The 16,496-nt window shown below is 48.0% G+C and overlaps 1 protein-coding gene across 1 annotated transcript in view; it reads left to right on the top strand.

Moving 5' to 3' along the window:
- The window catches only part of Ror2 (receptor tyrosine kinase like orphan receptor 2), a 182,745-nt gene that overhangs the window by 149,788 nt on the left and 16,461 nt on the right, over positions 1-16,496 (top strand). Inside the window, exons 6-7 of the mRNA XM_027409891.2 lie at positions 13,453-13,740; positions 14,559-14,589. Of these exons, the coding sequence (XP_027265692.2) occupies positions 13,453-13,740; positions 14,559-14,589 (319 nt within the window). The remainder of the gene's footprint in view (positions 1-13,452; positions 13,741-14,558; positions 14,590-16,496) is intronic.

Below are 16,496 nucleotides of genomic sequence, written 5' to 3'. Positions count from 1 at the left end.
GAGGGTAGGTCAGAAGAGGGGTTTTGGGGGAATGATGCTTTTTTAAATTCACATATCCTTACCATGTATTCATAGGTATCTTAGTCATCGTGGCTGCCATGCCAGAATCCCACAAACGGGGCAGGCACGATGCCAGGCATTCATTTGCTCATAGTTCTGAAAGCTGAGAGGGGAAGGGTAAGGCTGGCTATGTAGGTTTGTGGTAAAGCGTGTGTCTAGACTGTTAGGCCTGAGTTTGATCACCAGCACTAATAATAGAAAAAAGAAAAGAAGATTCTGTAGGGGAAATTAAAAGATTAAGCATTTCAAGGGATGAGGCATGATACAAAATTTCTATTGAAAGAAGAAAGATGGCTCAGTGGTTGAGAGCACTGGCTGTTCTTACAGAGGGAGGACTCCAGTCCCTGGGGAGTCTAATGCCCTCTTCTGGCATCTGTGTGCACTGCATGCAAGAGGTGCACAGACAGGTGCAGGCCAACACCCACACACATAAAACTTAGAAGTAACCATGGCATGTGGCTGTGGGCTCAGATAGTTTGGAGGATGAGGCGGGAGGACCACTTGATCCAGGAGCACAAGGCAAGCCTGAGCAGCATGTTTCCAAACAATCTTAAACAAAACTTGCAAAGTGATAATAAGAGCGTGTCCTTGGCACATGGAAAGCCTTGTGTTTGGTCACCAGCACAATAGAAAAAAGTGACAGACCAATCATGCGATGAGTCCTACCCCCTCCTCCTTAGACCTTCATCTCAGGACAGTGCAGCTCCTCATCCTCCAGCCCTAGCGCACAGCTCTGCAGGCTCTGCACACATCAGAGATTTTTCGTGCTGTTTTTCTCTCTTGCTGTACCCATGCACTTTTGTCAGCTCTGAAGAGTCTGTGAAACATAAACAGCATCTCCTCAGCCCAGTACTTGTGTTCTGTGCTAAGTCCAACCCTGCTCAAGATTGAAGTAACAAAGGTATTTCTCCCAAGAGCTGTCTTAGGCTCTGCAGCAGCTCTTTTCTCCAGACGGTCCTTCAGAATCACCCTGACTTCATTGGGAATGCCGGCCTTCATGTGTGTGTCTGTTTGTGTGTCTCTGTGTGTGCATGTGTGTGTCTGTGTGTGCCTGTGTATGTCTGTGTGTGCATGTGTGGGGTGTCTGTGAGTGCATCTGTGTCTCTCTGTGTGCGGGGGGGTGTCTGTGAGTGCATCTGTGTATCAGTGTGTCTGTATGTGTGTGTGTGTGTGTGTGTGTGTGTGTGTGTCTCTGTGTGTGTGTGCTTGTATGTCTGTGTGTGGGGTGTGTGTACAATGCACACATTAACGTCCACATGTGCTCATAACTGAGCTAGAACCCCATGCATGTTTAGCGTGTGCTCTACCTCCAAATGCATCCTCAGTCTTGTTTGGTTTCTGACTAGGATAGCATCTTGGTTACTGTAGCTTAAGCAGACCCCCACTCTGCCTGGCACATTGCACCTATCCATCCAGATCAGTTTGTTGAATCTGTTGGTGCCTCTCATTTTCACAAGGAAGGTGTCTTAGTTAGGTTTTTATTAAGGAGACACCATGATCACAGCAACTCTTTTGATTTTCTGAGACAGGGTTTCTCAGTGTAGCCTTGACTATCCTGGACTGTCTGTCTGTAGACCAGGCTGGCCTAAACTCACAGAGCTCTGTTGTGCCTGCCTCGACCAGCAAGAAAGACACAACTCGGGAACTCTTCTTCCTGCAGTTTATTTCAGGAGCCTTGTACAATCTTCTTCTGGGGCCCCCGAGGAAACCCGACCCACTGCTTAAAAGCGCCCTTGTCAGCCCACCCCAGACCGCCACATGGCGAAAGCAGAAGGGTCCACAGACACGGAAGCAGGCCTGAAGCCCAGCCTTAGCCAGATAAGAAGTTGTCCAGCACAAAGAGCGCTCACCCTCGGGATGGTGGGAGGCGGAAGCCGGCGCCATCTTTTGGGCCGACAAAGCGCGGCTCTCCACAGAGCTCCACCTGTCTCGGCCTCCCCAGTGCTGGGATTAAAGGTGTGTGCCACCACTGCTGAGCCCAGAGCAACTCTCAGACAGGAAACATTTCATTGTGGCTCGCTCACAGTTCAGAAGTTGAGTCCGTCATAGTGGGGAACACGGCAGTCTACAGGCAGGCATGGTGCTGGAGAAATAGCCGAGGCAACAGAAAGTCAACTGACTGTCGCACTGAGGGAAGCTTGAGGATAAAAGCTCCAAGCACACCCAACAGTGACACATTTTCAAAAGAAGGTGTGGCCCAGATTAAAGGTGTGTCACCCAGCCTCCTCCAACAAGGCCACACTGCCTCCCACAGGGCCACAGCTCCTAATAGTGCCTCTCCCTGTGAGTTTACGGGGGCCAAGTACATTCACACTACCGCAGAAGGTTAGTGTGCTCCCTGCCCCAAGCTGTAGCCATTCCTGTGGGGATATGGAAAGAACACAGCTGAACAGAGAACACGGGGATGGGTGACACAGAGTAGGCGTCACCAAGTATGAGCCCTGCAGCAATGTAGAGGGAGGGGACACTACGCCTCACAGAATGAAAACCTGCACACTCTGCATTTCCACTTGACATTCTTCGTTCTTTAGGACTCGGTGTTTCATAGCCGGCCGAGCAGGGAAAAGTCCCGGTGAGCCTATGACAGGTCTCCCTGTAAGCAAGCTTGGGGGATAAGCTGGGACCCTCATTTTACCGAGCGTAGAGCTTAGCATCTCTGCCGATACTGCGAATTTCCATCTGGTTCACATCCAGTAGCCAGGCAGAAGCTTGAACCCGCCAGACAGAACATTTATTAACACAGCATGTCCCAAAACAGCAGAAAGAAGCCTGCAGAGTGGGCAGGACAGGCGGTGCCACCACCTGTCCTCCATCTGTCCTGTGCAAGCAAAGAGGCTCACGCAGAGGAAGAGCCTCAACACGAGAGTAGCCTATTCACCATCACGCTCTAGCGGTGAAGCTGGCCCATCAAAGAGGCCGAGGGTACTGTCGTGAGCTAAGGGCCACTCCCTGATGCCAAGTCCTCTGGGCGTGGGGTGGGACGGTGGGGACAAAGTAGAACAGATACCATGCAGATTGATATTCAGCACCATAGCCGATTATTCCTGCAAGGCCCGCTCAGAGGCACAAGTGTGGACATGACGGACACAAACTATGACGTTCGGCAGTCTCTGTTCTTTTTCACCAATTGCCCCTTGGTAGTGTTTTAACTGCAGTTTGTTCTTAGCTTCAGAGAGTGTTGTAGTCACTGATCACTAGTGGCTTTTGAATGTGAAGTCTGGGAGAAATGGCTGCTCATACCTCAAACAGCTCCCTGTGAGCCTTGTGCCCCAGCGGTGGCAATACTAGCTCAATGCCCACTGTGGTACTGTCGGCCACAAAGCCACGCAGGCCCCTTCTGTGGCCGACTCCTGTATCAGGACACCTCTGCAGTTCTACAGTGTCCTTTCCACTGTTTTCAGCATCAGTATTACAGTTCAAACTGAGTGTGCCCACAGCGATTTCTGCCCATCACAAATCTTTTAAACATGAACACCGTGGCTTTGAACTGCACGTGCTCACAAATGAGCTCCCTGGATAAAATCCCTGTGCTTTTTGTATTCAAGGAAGACATTGCCTTCTGAATGGTGCCCACGCTCCCCTTACCTCCTGCAGGTATTAACTATTCTCTACTCTTCATGCCCCATCTCTGCTTCTTTCAGCTTTGCACTGGCTGACATGAAACCCTTTGTTGTTTGGTTTCCATGCATTCTTTGGGGTGTTTGTGGAAACACATGGCTGGGGTAGAGGGTTCCTGCCCTCCTGTTTTGGCTCAGATAAAATGAACAAGGGCCTCTGGGTCTCCTATTAGCAGAGTTGTTGGCTTCTGTGCTGAGAGGTTAGGGGAGCTCCTGACTGAGTTTCTTCACCCTGTGGTTTTAAGGATGGCAGGTGAATTTTAAATAACAGGCAGAAAAGTCCACTCTCCATTCTACCCTATGCTTGGTGGACTGCCCCACTGCTGCAACGGACCAGGCCAGGGCGGAACCAACATTTCTTTGGCAATAGAACTTGAGACATTGGGTTGCCATGGAGACAATGCTCGTTGCTATCTGGTCACAGTGGCTTTCCTGGTTCTTGTAGGTCATGTGGACCCACGTGCAAATGTATTGAGTCTGTTTCTGGTTGCTTCTGGACCTTGTAGGATTTGTGACGGTCTATGTATTGTTATTGTTTGATTTTTTGCATGGAGCATAGGTCCCCAATTCCAGTGAGGTGAGAAAGAAAATAAGATTCTGTCTACAAGCAGAAGTAGCCTGTGAATGAGCACTGAGACCATGGACTCCATGTTCAGCTCTGAACTGCACCTGTACAACCACCCCGACTGGTTGCTCCGGGTTCTTTCTGTGTGTGAGTGTGCTGTGCATAGTGTTCATGTGTGTGTGAGTGTGCTGTGCATAGTGTTCATGTGTGTGTGAGTGTGCTGTGCATTGTGTGAGTGTGTGTGTGTGAGAGAGTGTGCTGTGCATTGTGTAAGTGTGTGTATGAGTGTGCAGTGCATAGTGTGAGTGTGTGTGTGAGAGACAGAATGTGTGTGTGAGTGTGCTGTGCATTGTGTATGTGAGTGTGAGTGAGTGTGCTGTGCATTGTGTGTGTGTGAGTGTGAGTGAGTGTGCTGTGCATTGTGTGTGTGAGAGAGTATGCTGTGCAGTGTGTGTGTGTGTGTGTGTGTGTGTGTGTGTGTATGTGTGTGTGTGTGTACACTTTTGTGTGCAGTTGTGCATGGAGGCTGGTGGCCAATCTCAGCTCCTCTGTAACTTTCCACCTTACCTTTTGCGAAGCAGTGTTCCATAGATCCTGGTGGTAGCCAGTGTGGCGAGGCTGGCAGGCCAGATAAGGATTACAGAGCTTCTTCAGAGCTGGGGTTACAGCTGTATGTATGTGGGTGCTGGGAACAGAACTTGTTTTTCTAGCAGGTACTTAACATTCGAGGGTCTTCCCAGTGTCACTCCCAAGATTACTCTACACAACTTACACCCTGATTGTTAGTCTCCGGCACTGTCATGCGCTAGCTCTCCCCTTAGTGTGACACTCCCCAGAAGGTGAGGCCAACGGTTAAGAGGTACCTGTCCACCTATGTGAGTGTGTCTTGGGCCTTGGTGCTGCCCACACTCAGGTGACTCTTAAGGAGACACATTGAGGAAATTTCCTGCCTGGTGGACAGAACTGCCCCCGGAGTGATGGAATTTCAGTTGAGCCGAGTCACCACAGCCCCTGCCTTTCTTGGTGTTACCTCAGGGGACATAGACCACAGTACTTCTTCATCCCTCCATTGGGGTCCACACCATGTGACAGTAAGATGCTCATGTCTGTCTCTGAGCATGTGCTCATGTCCCTTTGTGAGGAGGTGGGTGTCAACTCTGTAGCTCCATATTCCTTCTTCTTCATCTTCAGATCGTCAGGCTGAGGGGCCGAGATGAGGAAAGCTGAACAAACGTCAGAGTCTTTTAACAAATCCCCACACACTGAAACACAGCCCATCACAGCCCAGCTGCATTCTCTCATGGTTCTGGAGGCTCAAAATCCAGATGTCAGCAGGAGCCGTCCCTTCTGAGGCTCAGGGGACCTTGTCTCTCTGAGCTTTAGGAGTTGCGGGTGGCCTTTGGCATCCCTTGGCACTTCTCACCTTGGGGTAGCAGGGTTCCAGTTTCTGACTCCTTTGCTCTGTGTTTGTGTCCAGCTTCACCCCTGCTTACAGGACCCTGATCATTGCTTCAGAGTCCACTCAGCTTGTCTTAGCAGCATCCTGGTCACTGTTTCAGAGCCCACTCTGCTTGTCTTAAATTGAGGGCACCACACTGACCCCAAGCCAGAAAAGACTGCACCTACAGTGACCTGGGGTCAGGGCTCAACATAAGATTCGGGGAGTGGGCTCAGGCTATAGTTCGGATGAAGACTGATTCCCAGCATACAGAATCCTGAGTTTGACCTCCAGAACTGCATAGATTGGACAGGGAGGTTCATGCCTTTAATCCTAGTTCTTGGGAGTTAGAGGCAAGAGGAGCCGAAATTCAAGGTCATTCTTAGCTACATAAATGATTCACCATCAGCCTGGACTAGAGAGTCAGCCCCCAACCCCCACTCTAAATGAATGAATAAATAACAATAGCAAAACGCCATTGAGGGATGTGGATCACCCCCTAAAGTGCAAAGTCTTGTATTTTTCTGCACTTCTCCTGTGTGTGTGTGTGTGTGTGTGTGTGTGTGTGTGTGTGTGTGTGTGTGTGTTTACATGTTTACACATTCATATGTGTGCGGGTGCCCTTGTGGGACATCATATGTGCACATGCAAAGCCCATGGGGTCATGCATTCCCATGTATGTGCGCAGGCAGAGCCCAGAGGAAAACCTCAGTGTTTGTTCCTTGGACACCATTTATTTACCTTGCTTTTTGGACAGTCTCTCTCACTTTCACCTGATCTCACTGCTTTGTCTGGCTGCCTGGGCAGTGTGAGCCCCGGGAATCACCCAGTCTCTGCCTCCCCAGTGCTGGGGTTAGAAGCATGTCTTGGGGTATCTTGGGGTGCAGGGGTGGAACTCTACTGCTTTCCTCCCACACTTTACCCACTGACCTCTCTCAAGCCCCACACCCAACTTTGTTTTCTTACTTTCCCCAGTGTCCCTGATTCCCTCCTGTTTCCCCCATTAGTTGGCTCTGTGCAGACAGCTAGATAGCTCAATCAGGGACACCCGAACCCAGGCCGCTGCTCTGGCCTCTGGCTGGTTTATTGACCTGTAAATATTTTCCTCTGGGGTTGGCAGCTTTACATCCCTCCTGTGACCCTCTGGGTCTCCTTTTCACTTGCCCCTCCAGGAAATTGTCTGTTTTGTTTCCCACCAATCGAAACCCCGTGACCTTGTGACCCCAAGCACAGAAGGCTTTCTTTATTTCCTTCCTACACCAGATTGTCCTGGTCAGGAAGCCAATCCCCGGGGCTCCTAAGTCATTTGACAACATTGGTGACTATCTGGGCAGTTGGTTGGGTTGTAAAAATCATTAATCATTGATCTGTGTGCTATTGGGCAGACAGGAACGGCTGCCTGGTGATGTGATTCTCCTTTAGCCTCTGGGGTCTTTTATGCTTGGACTCTGCCCCTGCCTACGGCCTGTCCGGCCACTGCAGAGAGGAGGCATTTGCCTCAGCAGTTACAGTTGCCTTGGTGCAGAAGGGGAACTCATCTGGATGAATCCAAGTGGGGCTATTTCGTACTGTGCAATGTGCCAGGCAGGTTCACTTCAGTGACATTCTCAGTGGGTGCTGCCTGGCTCTTTCTTTATAGGCTGATAAGTCGTCTATAGAAGTTTGGGGCTGCTCAGAGGAATTTCTGTGAGCTGATGGAGAGCTTAGGAAATGATTAGCGCAGGCCTCGTATTTTTGCAAGTCAGGGAAACAAAGCTGAGGGTTAACGGGCAGGCTGCAAACTCAACCCCGAGGGGAAGGGATATTGTTCACAACCTTCGGGAGCTCCTCTCCAGCTTTCACCTCTGGCCTCAGGAGAATTGATGATGGGGAGGAGGGTGGGCCAAGCTAACTTGGCAGCTCTCTCAGGTCAGCGACACACGTGCTTGGTAAAATAGGAAACGATGGAAATGCTTTGGCAAATGTACAAGCAAGATGGAGCGATGCCCAGGAGCCAGAAAGAGAAAGGATTAAAAGCAAGAGTCCAGGTCTGCCAGCTCTAAGCAGCTCTCTACATTTACAGCCTTGGAGAATAGCCTGACTTTCCTGGGCCCTCTGGTTTCAGTGATCTGTGACAGGAAATTTGATTCTGACATTGCCACATGGTTGGGCACGTTGTGAAGAATGGGGTAGCCCTGTAGCCATGCTGCAGACTTGACCTGTCTGTGGGCTTCAACAGATAGACTCCAGTATGACACAGGTGCCCTGGCCCAAGAGCAGCCAGGAGTGTGAAAGCCAAAGCCATGCCGGGGAGTAGCTCCAGAAGGTCTATGTCATGGTGGAGAGTATGCAGGCCCTGATGAGAATTAGTGCCGTAACGTTTCTGATTCATTTGGATCTGGATCTCGTAAGTTTACTTTCAAGGAGAAGTGATGGGTCAGGATAAAAATCAAGTGAACTTTTAATAAAATAAAGAAATTTTCATGTCAGGCCTGAGAAATCTTCTTCCAACTATGGAGAGAGTTACACTGCTTCAGTTTCATCAAGAGTCTTGAGTCTTGCTATCAAGCCAGAAAATGAACCCATAGGGCCCACAGCACTGAGGCATTGGGTGCAAGCTTCTCACACAAAGCTAAGAACTCCTGTCCTGTGGCACTCCCAGCCAGGCAACCAAGAAGAGCCCAGCTCAGCCTGAGGAATTCCCCAGAAGGTGCCCAAGCAAACTTGAGCTGGTACCTCTGGGAATCAGAGTCCTGTGGCCAGAATGTTGTGGGAAATCCAAAGTCAGAGAGTTAAAATAAAACATGGTACACAGTCTTATTGAGGATCCCCATCCTTAAGCTACCTCCAAAGAAAAGCCATCCTACATTGAAGAATTACAAAGCACAGTCCTGAGTCACAGGGTGAGTGGCTGGCCAGTAAACAGTGCAGCCAGGGAACTTCTTTGTTAAGGAGAGAATGGAACCCACACAGACGAGCAAGTGGTGGATTCTAAAGGGAACCAAGCAGAACTTGTAGAAGTAAACTGGATAGACGGGTGACGGAGCAGTTTGGACAATCTAGAAACAACCTCAGAGAGACATAGGAGGAGCATCAGTACATCCACTGACTGTCCCAAATGAGAAAAGGAGGGGAAAGAATAAGGCAGGACTTTATGAGTCGAATTTACTGCTCTGGTGAATGCATGAGTTTTCAGAATTGAGGGGAACTGCGATCTGAAGAGGCTAACATAAAGCAATTGTGTGGCTGTAATAGCACATACTTAGGATGGCAAAGACAGTGGAACAACATTAATAATTATTAAGTTCAGATTGCCTGCAAACAAGGGAACTGGAAGGATTTTTTTAACATTTCCCAGATGAGGCAGAAGATGGCATCACTGCCGAGCTAGAGTTCTATACCCAGCTAAACTACTCCTCAAAGTGAAAGGGACAGATATTTTTACACTAAGAATAAGAGTGTTTACAACCTTAGTCCATCACCCAAGGCATAAATGTGATTCTGAGGGAATTCAGCCAAACCTAAGAGGAAGATGAGAAAAGTTTATAATAATTTGGCAGATGTCAAGCAACTCTGACAGTAGAAACCAACACTAATGATCACAACTGAGCAACTAAAGCCAGAGTATGAGTAAGAACTGAGAAGCTTCTCCCCAAAGCTTCTCTCATGAGAGCAAGGTCCAGAAGAGAGGGAGACAGGTTTTGTATTTCAGCATTTGAAGGTTCTTGTGTTGGAGATGCATTGTCAGATGATGCTGATTAAAGTTAATTAAACTAGTTAATAAACTATAACTGTCTAACTAGTTAAGAGGATAAATGGAGAGTTTTTAAAGATTCATTTTTAAATAAACAAGAATTAAGAGGCAAAACAAAAACATCTAAACCAATTTAAAATTCATGCATTAAAACTTAGTAAGTTCACGTGTAAAATTATACACAATTTATAAGGTTCATAAACAGTACATTATCATAAAATGGTAAACAACTAAGCAGATGAAAGTAGAGCTGTTTTAACCAGAAGTATCTTGAGATGCCTTTGATGAATCATAGTGTTCTAGGCCAATGCATTCCGCAGTGACCCAAGGACTAAATGATGCAGTAAACTTGAAGTTTGATGCCCCCAGCCACAAGGTTTCTAGTAGTTGAAAGGAAGTCAAGAGAATTGCCGACAGCTATTTGACAACAGAGAATCAGTGAGCAAATACCTCACTGAAACAACTGAAACTCACAGAAAAATTGCCAACAGCAAGCAAGCAGGCAAAACTTACTGGGCTTCTGTGACAGGCGGCGAAAGCACTTTACTACCTAACACATGTGGACTGTCTACGAAGTCCAGGTTGGTCTGGAGAGGGAATCTGGTTGGTCTCAAAGAATCAACATTATATTAAAGATGTTGTTTTTAAAAGAAAAATGTAGGCTGTCTTTGGGATGTTTTTGTCATCCCCTCCCCTTTTAATGTTTGTGGGTGTTTTGCCTCATGTCTGTCTGAGTGCATGCGTGTGCCTGATACTCATTGGATGCCCCAGAACTGGAATTACAGATAGTTGTGAACCTTTGTGTAGGTACTGGGTGAACTTTTTTCCTCTAGAAGAGCAGGCAATACTCAGATCAATTCTCCAGCCTGTTTTTAGAATTCCATAAATTCATTTATTTATTTATTATTTGGTGGTGGTGGTGATAGTGGTGTGTGTGTGTGTGTGTGTGTGTGTGTGTGTGTGTGTGTGGTATGTGTGTCCGTGTCCATCCCTATCCTTGGTATTAAACTCAGGTCATCAGGACTGGTGGCAAGCACCTTTATCCCCTGAGCCATCAGCTGGTCCCTAAAGCTTGTTTTTCTTAAAAACAAACAAACAACAACAACAAAACCCCACAAAACTTTTAGGGTTGGTGAGTTGGCCAAGCCAGAAGTCACTAATTTGGTCCCTGGAACCCACGTGGCGGGAAAGACCTGACTCCATTTTCTTCTGATGTCCACACGCATGCACTGGCATGCACATACACACTCAAATGAAATGACAAATGCAAACAGGCACACCTTTAATAACTCATAGGTAAGAGAAAAAAAAACTGAAAGTGAATTACAAGCCACATGGGTCTGACCAAATATAGGATTAAAGTGATTTGTTGTGTGGCTAAAGAGCTTGAAGGGAGATCTCGTGTTTGACACCTCAGTTGTTAATGGTGAAGGGACAAAAAGAACAGGAGAAAGATGAATATACCATTCCCAAAAAGACATTCGATGTCCCAGAAACATTCTGGAAGATCTGGTGCTTACCAGGACTTCTACAAACTCTAACTGCCTACAGCAGTGTGGCACTTTGTCACATTCAGCAGAATGACAAACACTTCAAAGTCCCCCAAGACCAAGTGTTATCGAAGTCGTGTTGGAGGACCCCCTAACTCAGATGCTCATAGGGTACCATCTGCAGAGACTTGACGAGCAGTAGCTGCCAGAACTTAGCCTCCACATCGAGCAGGTACCTTTGGGCTGCTTTTGAACACATGCAGGACCAGATGTGCATTCAGAGGGTCAGTAAACCCTTCAAATGTAGAAACATCTCTCTGCCCCTCCACTGGGAAATGAGTAACAAAGCCGTGATTTGTTTATGTAGTGGACTATTACACAGTAATTAAAGAACGGTACCAACATAAACCAGTTTGAGTGAAAGCAGGCAGCTAGAGAAGGTGGCCTGTCAAAAGAAAGTTCCTGAAGCTATAAAATAATACAAACTGGAATGATGGATGGTCATTCCCTGGAAGGGGAAATAAGGGACCAGAGGCTTTCCGTTGTTTTCTAGACATTTTAAATGTTTCAGGTCAAGTATGGCAAAAGGTAGCCATCAATTTTTTTATGCTATTTGTGGAGATATGCCTGGCCTTGATTTCTGTGTGCTGCAATATTTCAGCTCTTATTGGTTTTTAATCTACCAGAATAATGGACAAAGCACGTGTCAAAAAGGCAGGAGAGAGGTGGGGATTCACAACAAAGACTGACTGTTAGTGAAGCTGGGAACTGTGTAAAGTTCCAGCTGGGAAACTACTATGACCAATAGGACTGAACAATAAAGTCTCGAGAAAAGTGAATTCAGTGGACAGTAATGGCACCCTCAGAGTTCACTGTGCCCTAATATCTGTATCTTGTGACTGTGTCTCCTTGAACAGCACAAGGCCTTTGTAGGTGTGATTAAGGACTGTAGATGTGGAGATCACCCTGGTGTACAGGGTGGTCCCCAGGGTAACCCAGAAGCCCTTACAAAAGGGAGGCAGAAGGACCAGAGTCCATAGTAGGAGTGTGGTGAAGACAAAGTCAAGGAAGGAGCCTGGAGCCAAGGAGTAAGGGTGGTCCCTGGCGAGGAGCAGAGGCAAACAGATTCACCCTCGACCCTCAGGACAGAACCAGCCCCGCCAACACCCTGACTTTTGTCTTTGTGCCCCTCCTGTGCGTGCAGTAAAAAAATTGTTTTAGATTGTGATGCTTTAGACATTTGCTAAGAATGATTATGGAAAAGGAGTGCATTCCATGGAAGGTTGCTATCTTGTAGCTTTCTTACAAACCTTTACCCATGTGACCAAAGCACAATAGGAATAAAATGGTGTGCATCACTAAGGAAAATGACTGAGTGGCAAGTGACCTACCAAAAAGTAAAACAGGAAGCTCTATGTGGAGAAGATTACAACTCTCTTCCGACTAGACGAGGTCTCAAGTAGGAACCTGGACTGCACTGCTTGGGTGCCATTTGGAGCTCAGCCCTGACCCATGCCCACACTGCAGGCCTTTCTCCATCAGAGCCCTGTTGTTACAGGGAACTTAGTAAGGTGATTCATAATTTAATCTAAGAGAAAATGCTCCAGAGTAGCGGCTGTCACTCTTGATGTCAACATGTTATGACTCGGCGTGACTTAACAGATGTGCTGTGATACAGCAAAGCACAATAGGAAGGTGTGGGAATGATAGCTCTTTTTACAGAGAGACCGCAGCCAGGGAACACCTTACAAGGAGCCACACCTTACGTGGGCCTAGTTAGTGTTCTGGGTTGTGTTGGTGATTTTCATGCTTAAAGGGGTTCCCTGCCAGCCATGGCAGCATGCGGCTGCAATCCCAGGCCTCTGGAGTTTGAGACAGAAGGCTCTGAAGTTCAGGCCCAGCCAGGGATGCGTGAGACCCTGTCTCAAAATAATAAATAATAAATAATTAAATAAATAAATAAATAAATAAATAAATAAAACCCAATTGGGCCTCAGACAGTATGGAAGGGCTGCAGTGTGCCCTCCAGAGCAAAGGTGTGTATCAGAGAGGCTTCGTCCAGGCATGAGTCCTAGGACATGAACATGACTGGCTCAGCCATGTGCATTCAATGAGGTCTTCTAAAACAGAGCCACCTGCCACTCATGGTGACTCAAACTTGTATTCTAGCCAGCACCTGGGAGGCTGAGGCAGGAGGATTGCTGTGAGTTAGAGGTCAGCCTGAGCTACATAATGAGTTCCGGGGCCAGTTCCGGCTATTGAGTGAAACCTGTCAGGAAAACGGCCTCAAGCAAAACACAGATGCCCAGATCATGTCCAATACTGCCATCCACGAACAGGCTGGCAAAGTGTGTGACCGTGGCTCTCCAACCAGATCATGTGTCTCCAGAGGCCATCATTTGAGTTCACTGACTCAGTGCTCCCTGCAAGGTTCTAGGATGTGCTGTATGCAAATGAAAAGGGATACCTTCCCTTGATCCTGCAGGAGAGCCCAGGCCCTTCCTCCTGCCCTCACCATGTTTGCACTCTGTGACCCCATCCCCTTGCAGGTTACTTTCTGAATTTTCTGGAGCCAGTCAACAATATCACCATTGTCCAGGGCCAGACCGCAATCCTGCACTGCAAGGTGGCGGGAAACCCACCCCCCAACGTGCGGTGGCTGAAGAATGATGCCCCAGTTGTGCAAGAGCCAAGGAGAGTTATCATCCGGAAGACAGAATATGGCTCAAGGCTGCGGATCCAAGATCTGGACACGACAGACACGGGCTACTACCAGTGTGTGGCGACCAATGGGCTGAAGACCATCACTGCCACCGGAGTTCTGTATGTGCGGCTCGGTGAGTGGGGCCGGCAGAGGCGTGATGCTAGCAGACTGTGTTCACGGTGCAGAGCAGGGGACATGTCTGGTATTTGCTTTTAGCTGAGCATGCACAGGTCAGCAAAAATCCAGAAAAACCACCCCAGGGGCTCTCCCGTGGAGCACAAGAGCTCCTGAGTCATTTACAGCTAATAAAGGAAAATAGTAGCCAACAGTGCAGCCTGTAAACCCAGGCCACAGAAAAGCATCCCAGACATGCAAGGTGAGTGGTGATGAGTGCAGCAATGCCACACTGCAGGAGGCCAGGTCGCAGGATGATGGTGGCATGCCGCAGACAGCAGGGGCCAGAACCTTAGACCCATCTGTGGCTCCGCTGCAATGGTCAGGACTCACTTGCTGGTCTTTCTCTGTGGCTCTGTCCCAAGTGCACACCCATCCTTCATGGGCAAAACTGCCCCCACTGGGCAGGAACACAGTGTCACACGGGACAAAAGGATTAAATGGCAGGAGTAGATCACGCCACTTTGACCCGGTAGGGGAAGGTCCCCACAATGAACACCTTGGTTCTGTCAGCTGTGCTCATACTGGAGCCAGCTCTAATGAGTAAAGCAGATTTGGTGGATAAAGTTTAGGTGAGGAGCAAGCAGGGACAAGAAAACCACCCACACATGCTCTATCCTGAAAGCTCTCTTTCTGGGGTGTCTGATGTCACTGGCATGTCCTCATGGGTGGGAGGAGAGCCTGAAGCCTGAGGACAGCTGACCACGGAGAAGCTGCTAGACTGCCCATGTTTACCACTGGTCAAATTAATAACGTCTTTTTCTTCCACGTTTTTAGGTCCAACGCACAGCCCAAACCACAACTTTCAGTAAGTATCTGTCTCCAGTCACTTGACCGACATCCCAAGCCTTTCTTTTATGTGTGAATGCAGGGTTTGAACCCTAAAATGGCTGTGTCTATACTACTGAGTTTTCTGGAAGCTGGCTCAGGACTCAGATGAACAGGCATTTAATTGGAGTTGGGAAACTTACAGTATCATAAAAACAGATGTTAATTGCTTTCAGCTACCATAATTGCACAGGGCAACGAAATGGGATATCTAAGCCTGCTCGCCAGATTCTCACGGGAGTATTTACAGACATGGAAGTCATTCTCATTTTGCAACCCAGCACTACCAATCTTCAGTTCATATTTTTTTCTGGTTTAAAGATTGAACCCAGGGTCTTGCACAGGCTCTGCCACCGAGCTGTGTCCCTGAACTGTGTCCCTGGCACCTGCGTCTGCAGTTTACAGATATGCCCACTGAGCCTAAGGACACCTCTGCAACAGGTTCTCCAGTCCACCTTAAGGAGGAACCTGAGGCTCATGGGTCCTTGGGGGACTCTTGGTGGATTCTGGCCTAGGATTTGGGCCTTTTGTTTCCCAGAGAATCACCTCTCCTCCACAGTCCAGCCACTTGGGGTGTCACTGCACTCTAGGTTTTCTCTACCTGGAGAGTGACTCCTTCCATTGTTTGCATTTGTGAGTGGGAGTTGTCCTTTACAACAAGGCCCTTTTATCCAAACAAGAGCAAAACTTGTCCACTGGTTCCCATTTCCACGTGGCCTTGGGACTCACCCGATAATGAACATGTTGAAGTCACAGGATGAATTGGAGGAGTTAATTCTCTTCTTCTGTCATGTGGGTCCTAGGGGATTAGAACTCAGGCAGGCCTGGAGTGCCTCTACTCACTGAGCCATTTAGCCAACTCCTAGGTAGATATAAAAGTTTTCCTTGTTTATGAGAATTCCTGGGCTTTTTTTGTGTGTGTATGGTGTCTTTTTACAGAATACCCAAGTCCTTGAATTACTCTGGTGCTATTTAGATTGCACGAATAATGAATTCACAGGTAAATGGGTAGGAGTGAGTTTTCCTCTTAGAACCACTTCTGTCATGTTCTAAAGTATTCCCTCCCAACGTTTTATTATGAAATATTTCAAACATAGCATGAAATGTTGGGAGGAGTTTTAGAGTGAGCATCCAGGCGCTACCAGCCACAACCAAGCACCCACAATTCACTCTGCTGGTTTGAGTGTGTCTTCCTAGTACCATCCCTCCATCCATCCTTCCATCCATCCATCCATCCCTCCATCCATCCCTCCATCCCTCCCTCCCTCCATCCATCCATCCATCCATCCCTCCATCTGACTTCTTACTTACTTCACGGTGTGTTACAGACAGCTTCATGCCACGCCCCTATCCCAAAACACATTAGTGTAGACACCTACAGTGTTTACACTATATGGTGTTTTCAGCTAGCAACAGAGGCCCGAGTCTTTATAGACAACAGTTTCAGATACAAAGGTGACTGTGGCTTTCACATGCAGACTGAGTGACAGGCCTTTCTGTCGCCAGGACTTTGTTTTTCCTATTGACTTTGACAGTCTCACACTACCTTCATCGTGATTCCTCTGAAGTTCAGCAAATTGAAGACTCAAAAGCAAAATGGTGAACCTAATACAGTAAATGACCCCTTGGTTCTCTGCGTGCTCTAGGAGTGACCAGTCTGTCCTGCTAAGTGGCTCCTTTGTGGGTCTGTTTCCTTGGCAGAGACATGGCCTTCCTCTCCTGTAGGTGTGGATGGCAAGCTGGGAAGGTGACTGACAGAGGAGTCTGAGTTCACCCTGGGGTAATGTGACATCAAGGGGGAGCCCTTGTCAGTCCTCACACAGAAATGTGACTGCCTGTCCCATGCTTCCTCCCTGCCTTCTGCCCTCAACACATGTGGGTGCTGGC

The sequence above is a fragment of the Cricetulus griseus genome, chromosome 3 (genome assembly GCF_003668045.3).
Source record: "Cricetulus griseus strain 17A/GY chromosome 3, alternate assembly CriGri-PICRH-1.0, whole genome shotgun sequence".
NCBI classification, from domain to species: Eukaryota; Metazoa; Chordata; class Mammalia; order Rodentia; family Cricetidae; genus Cricetulus; species Cricetulus griseus.
Note: the sequence above shows the minus strand (reverse complement) of the source record. Positions and strands in the feature narration are given on the sequence as shown.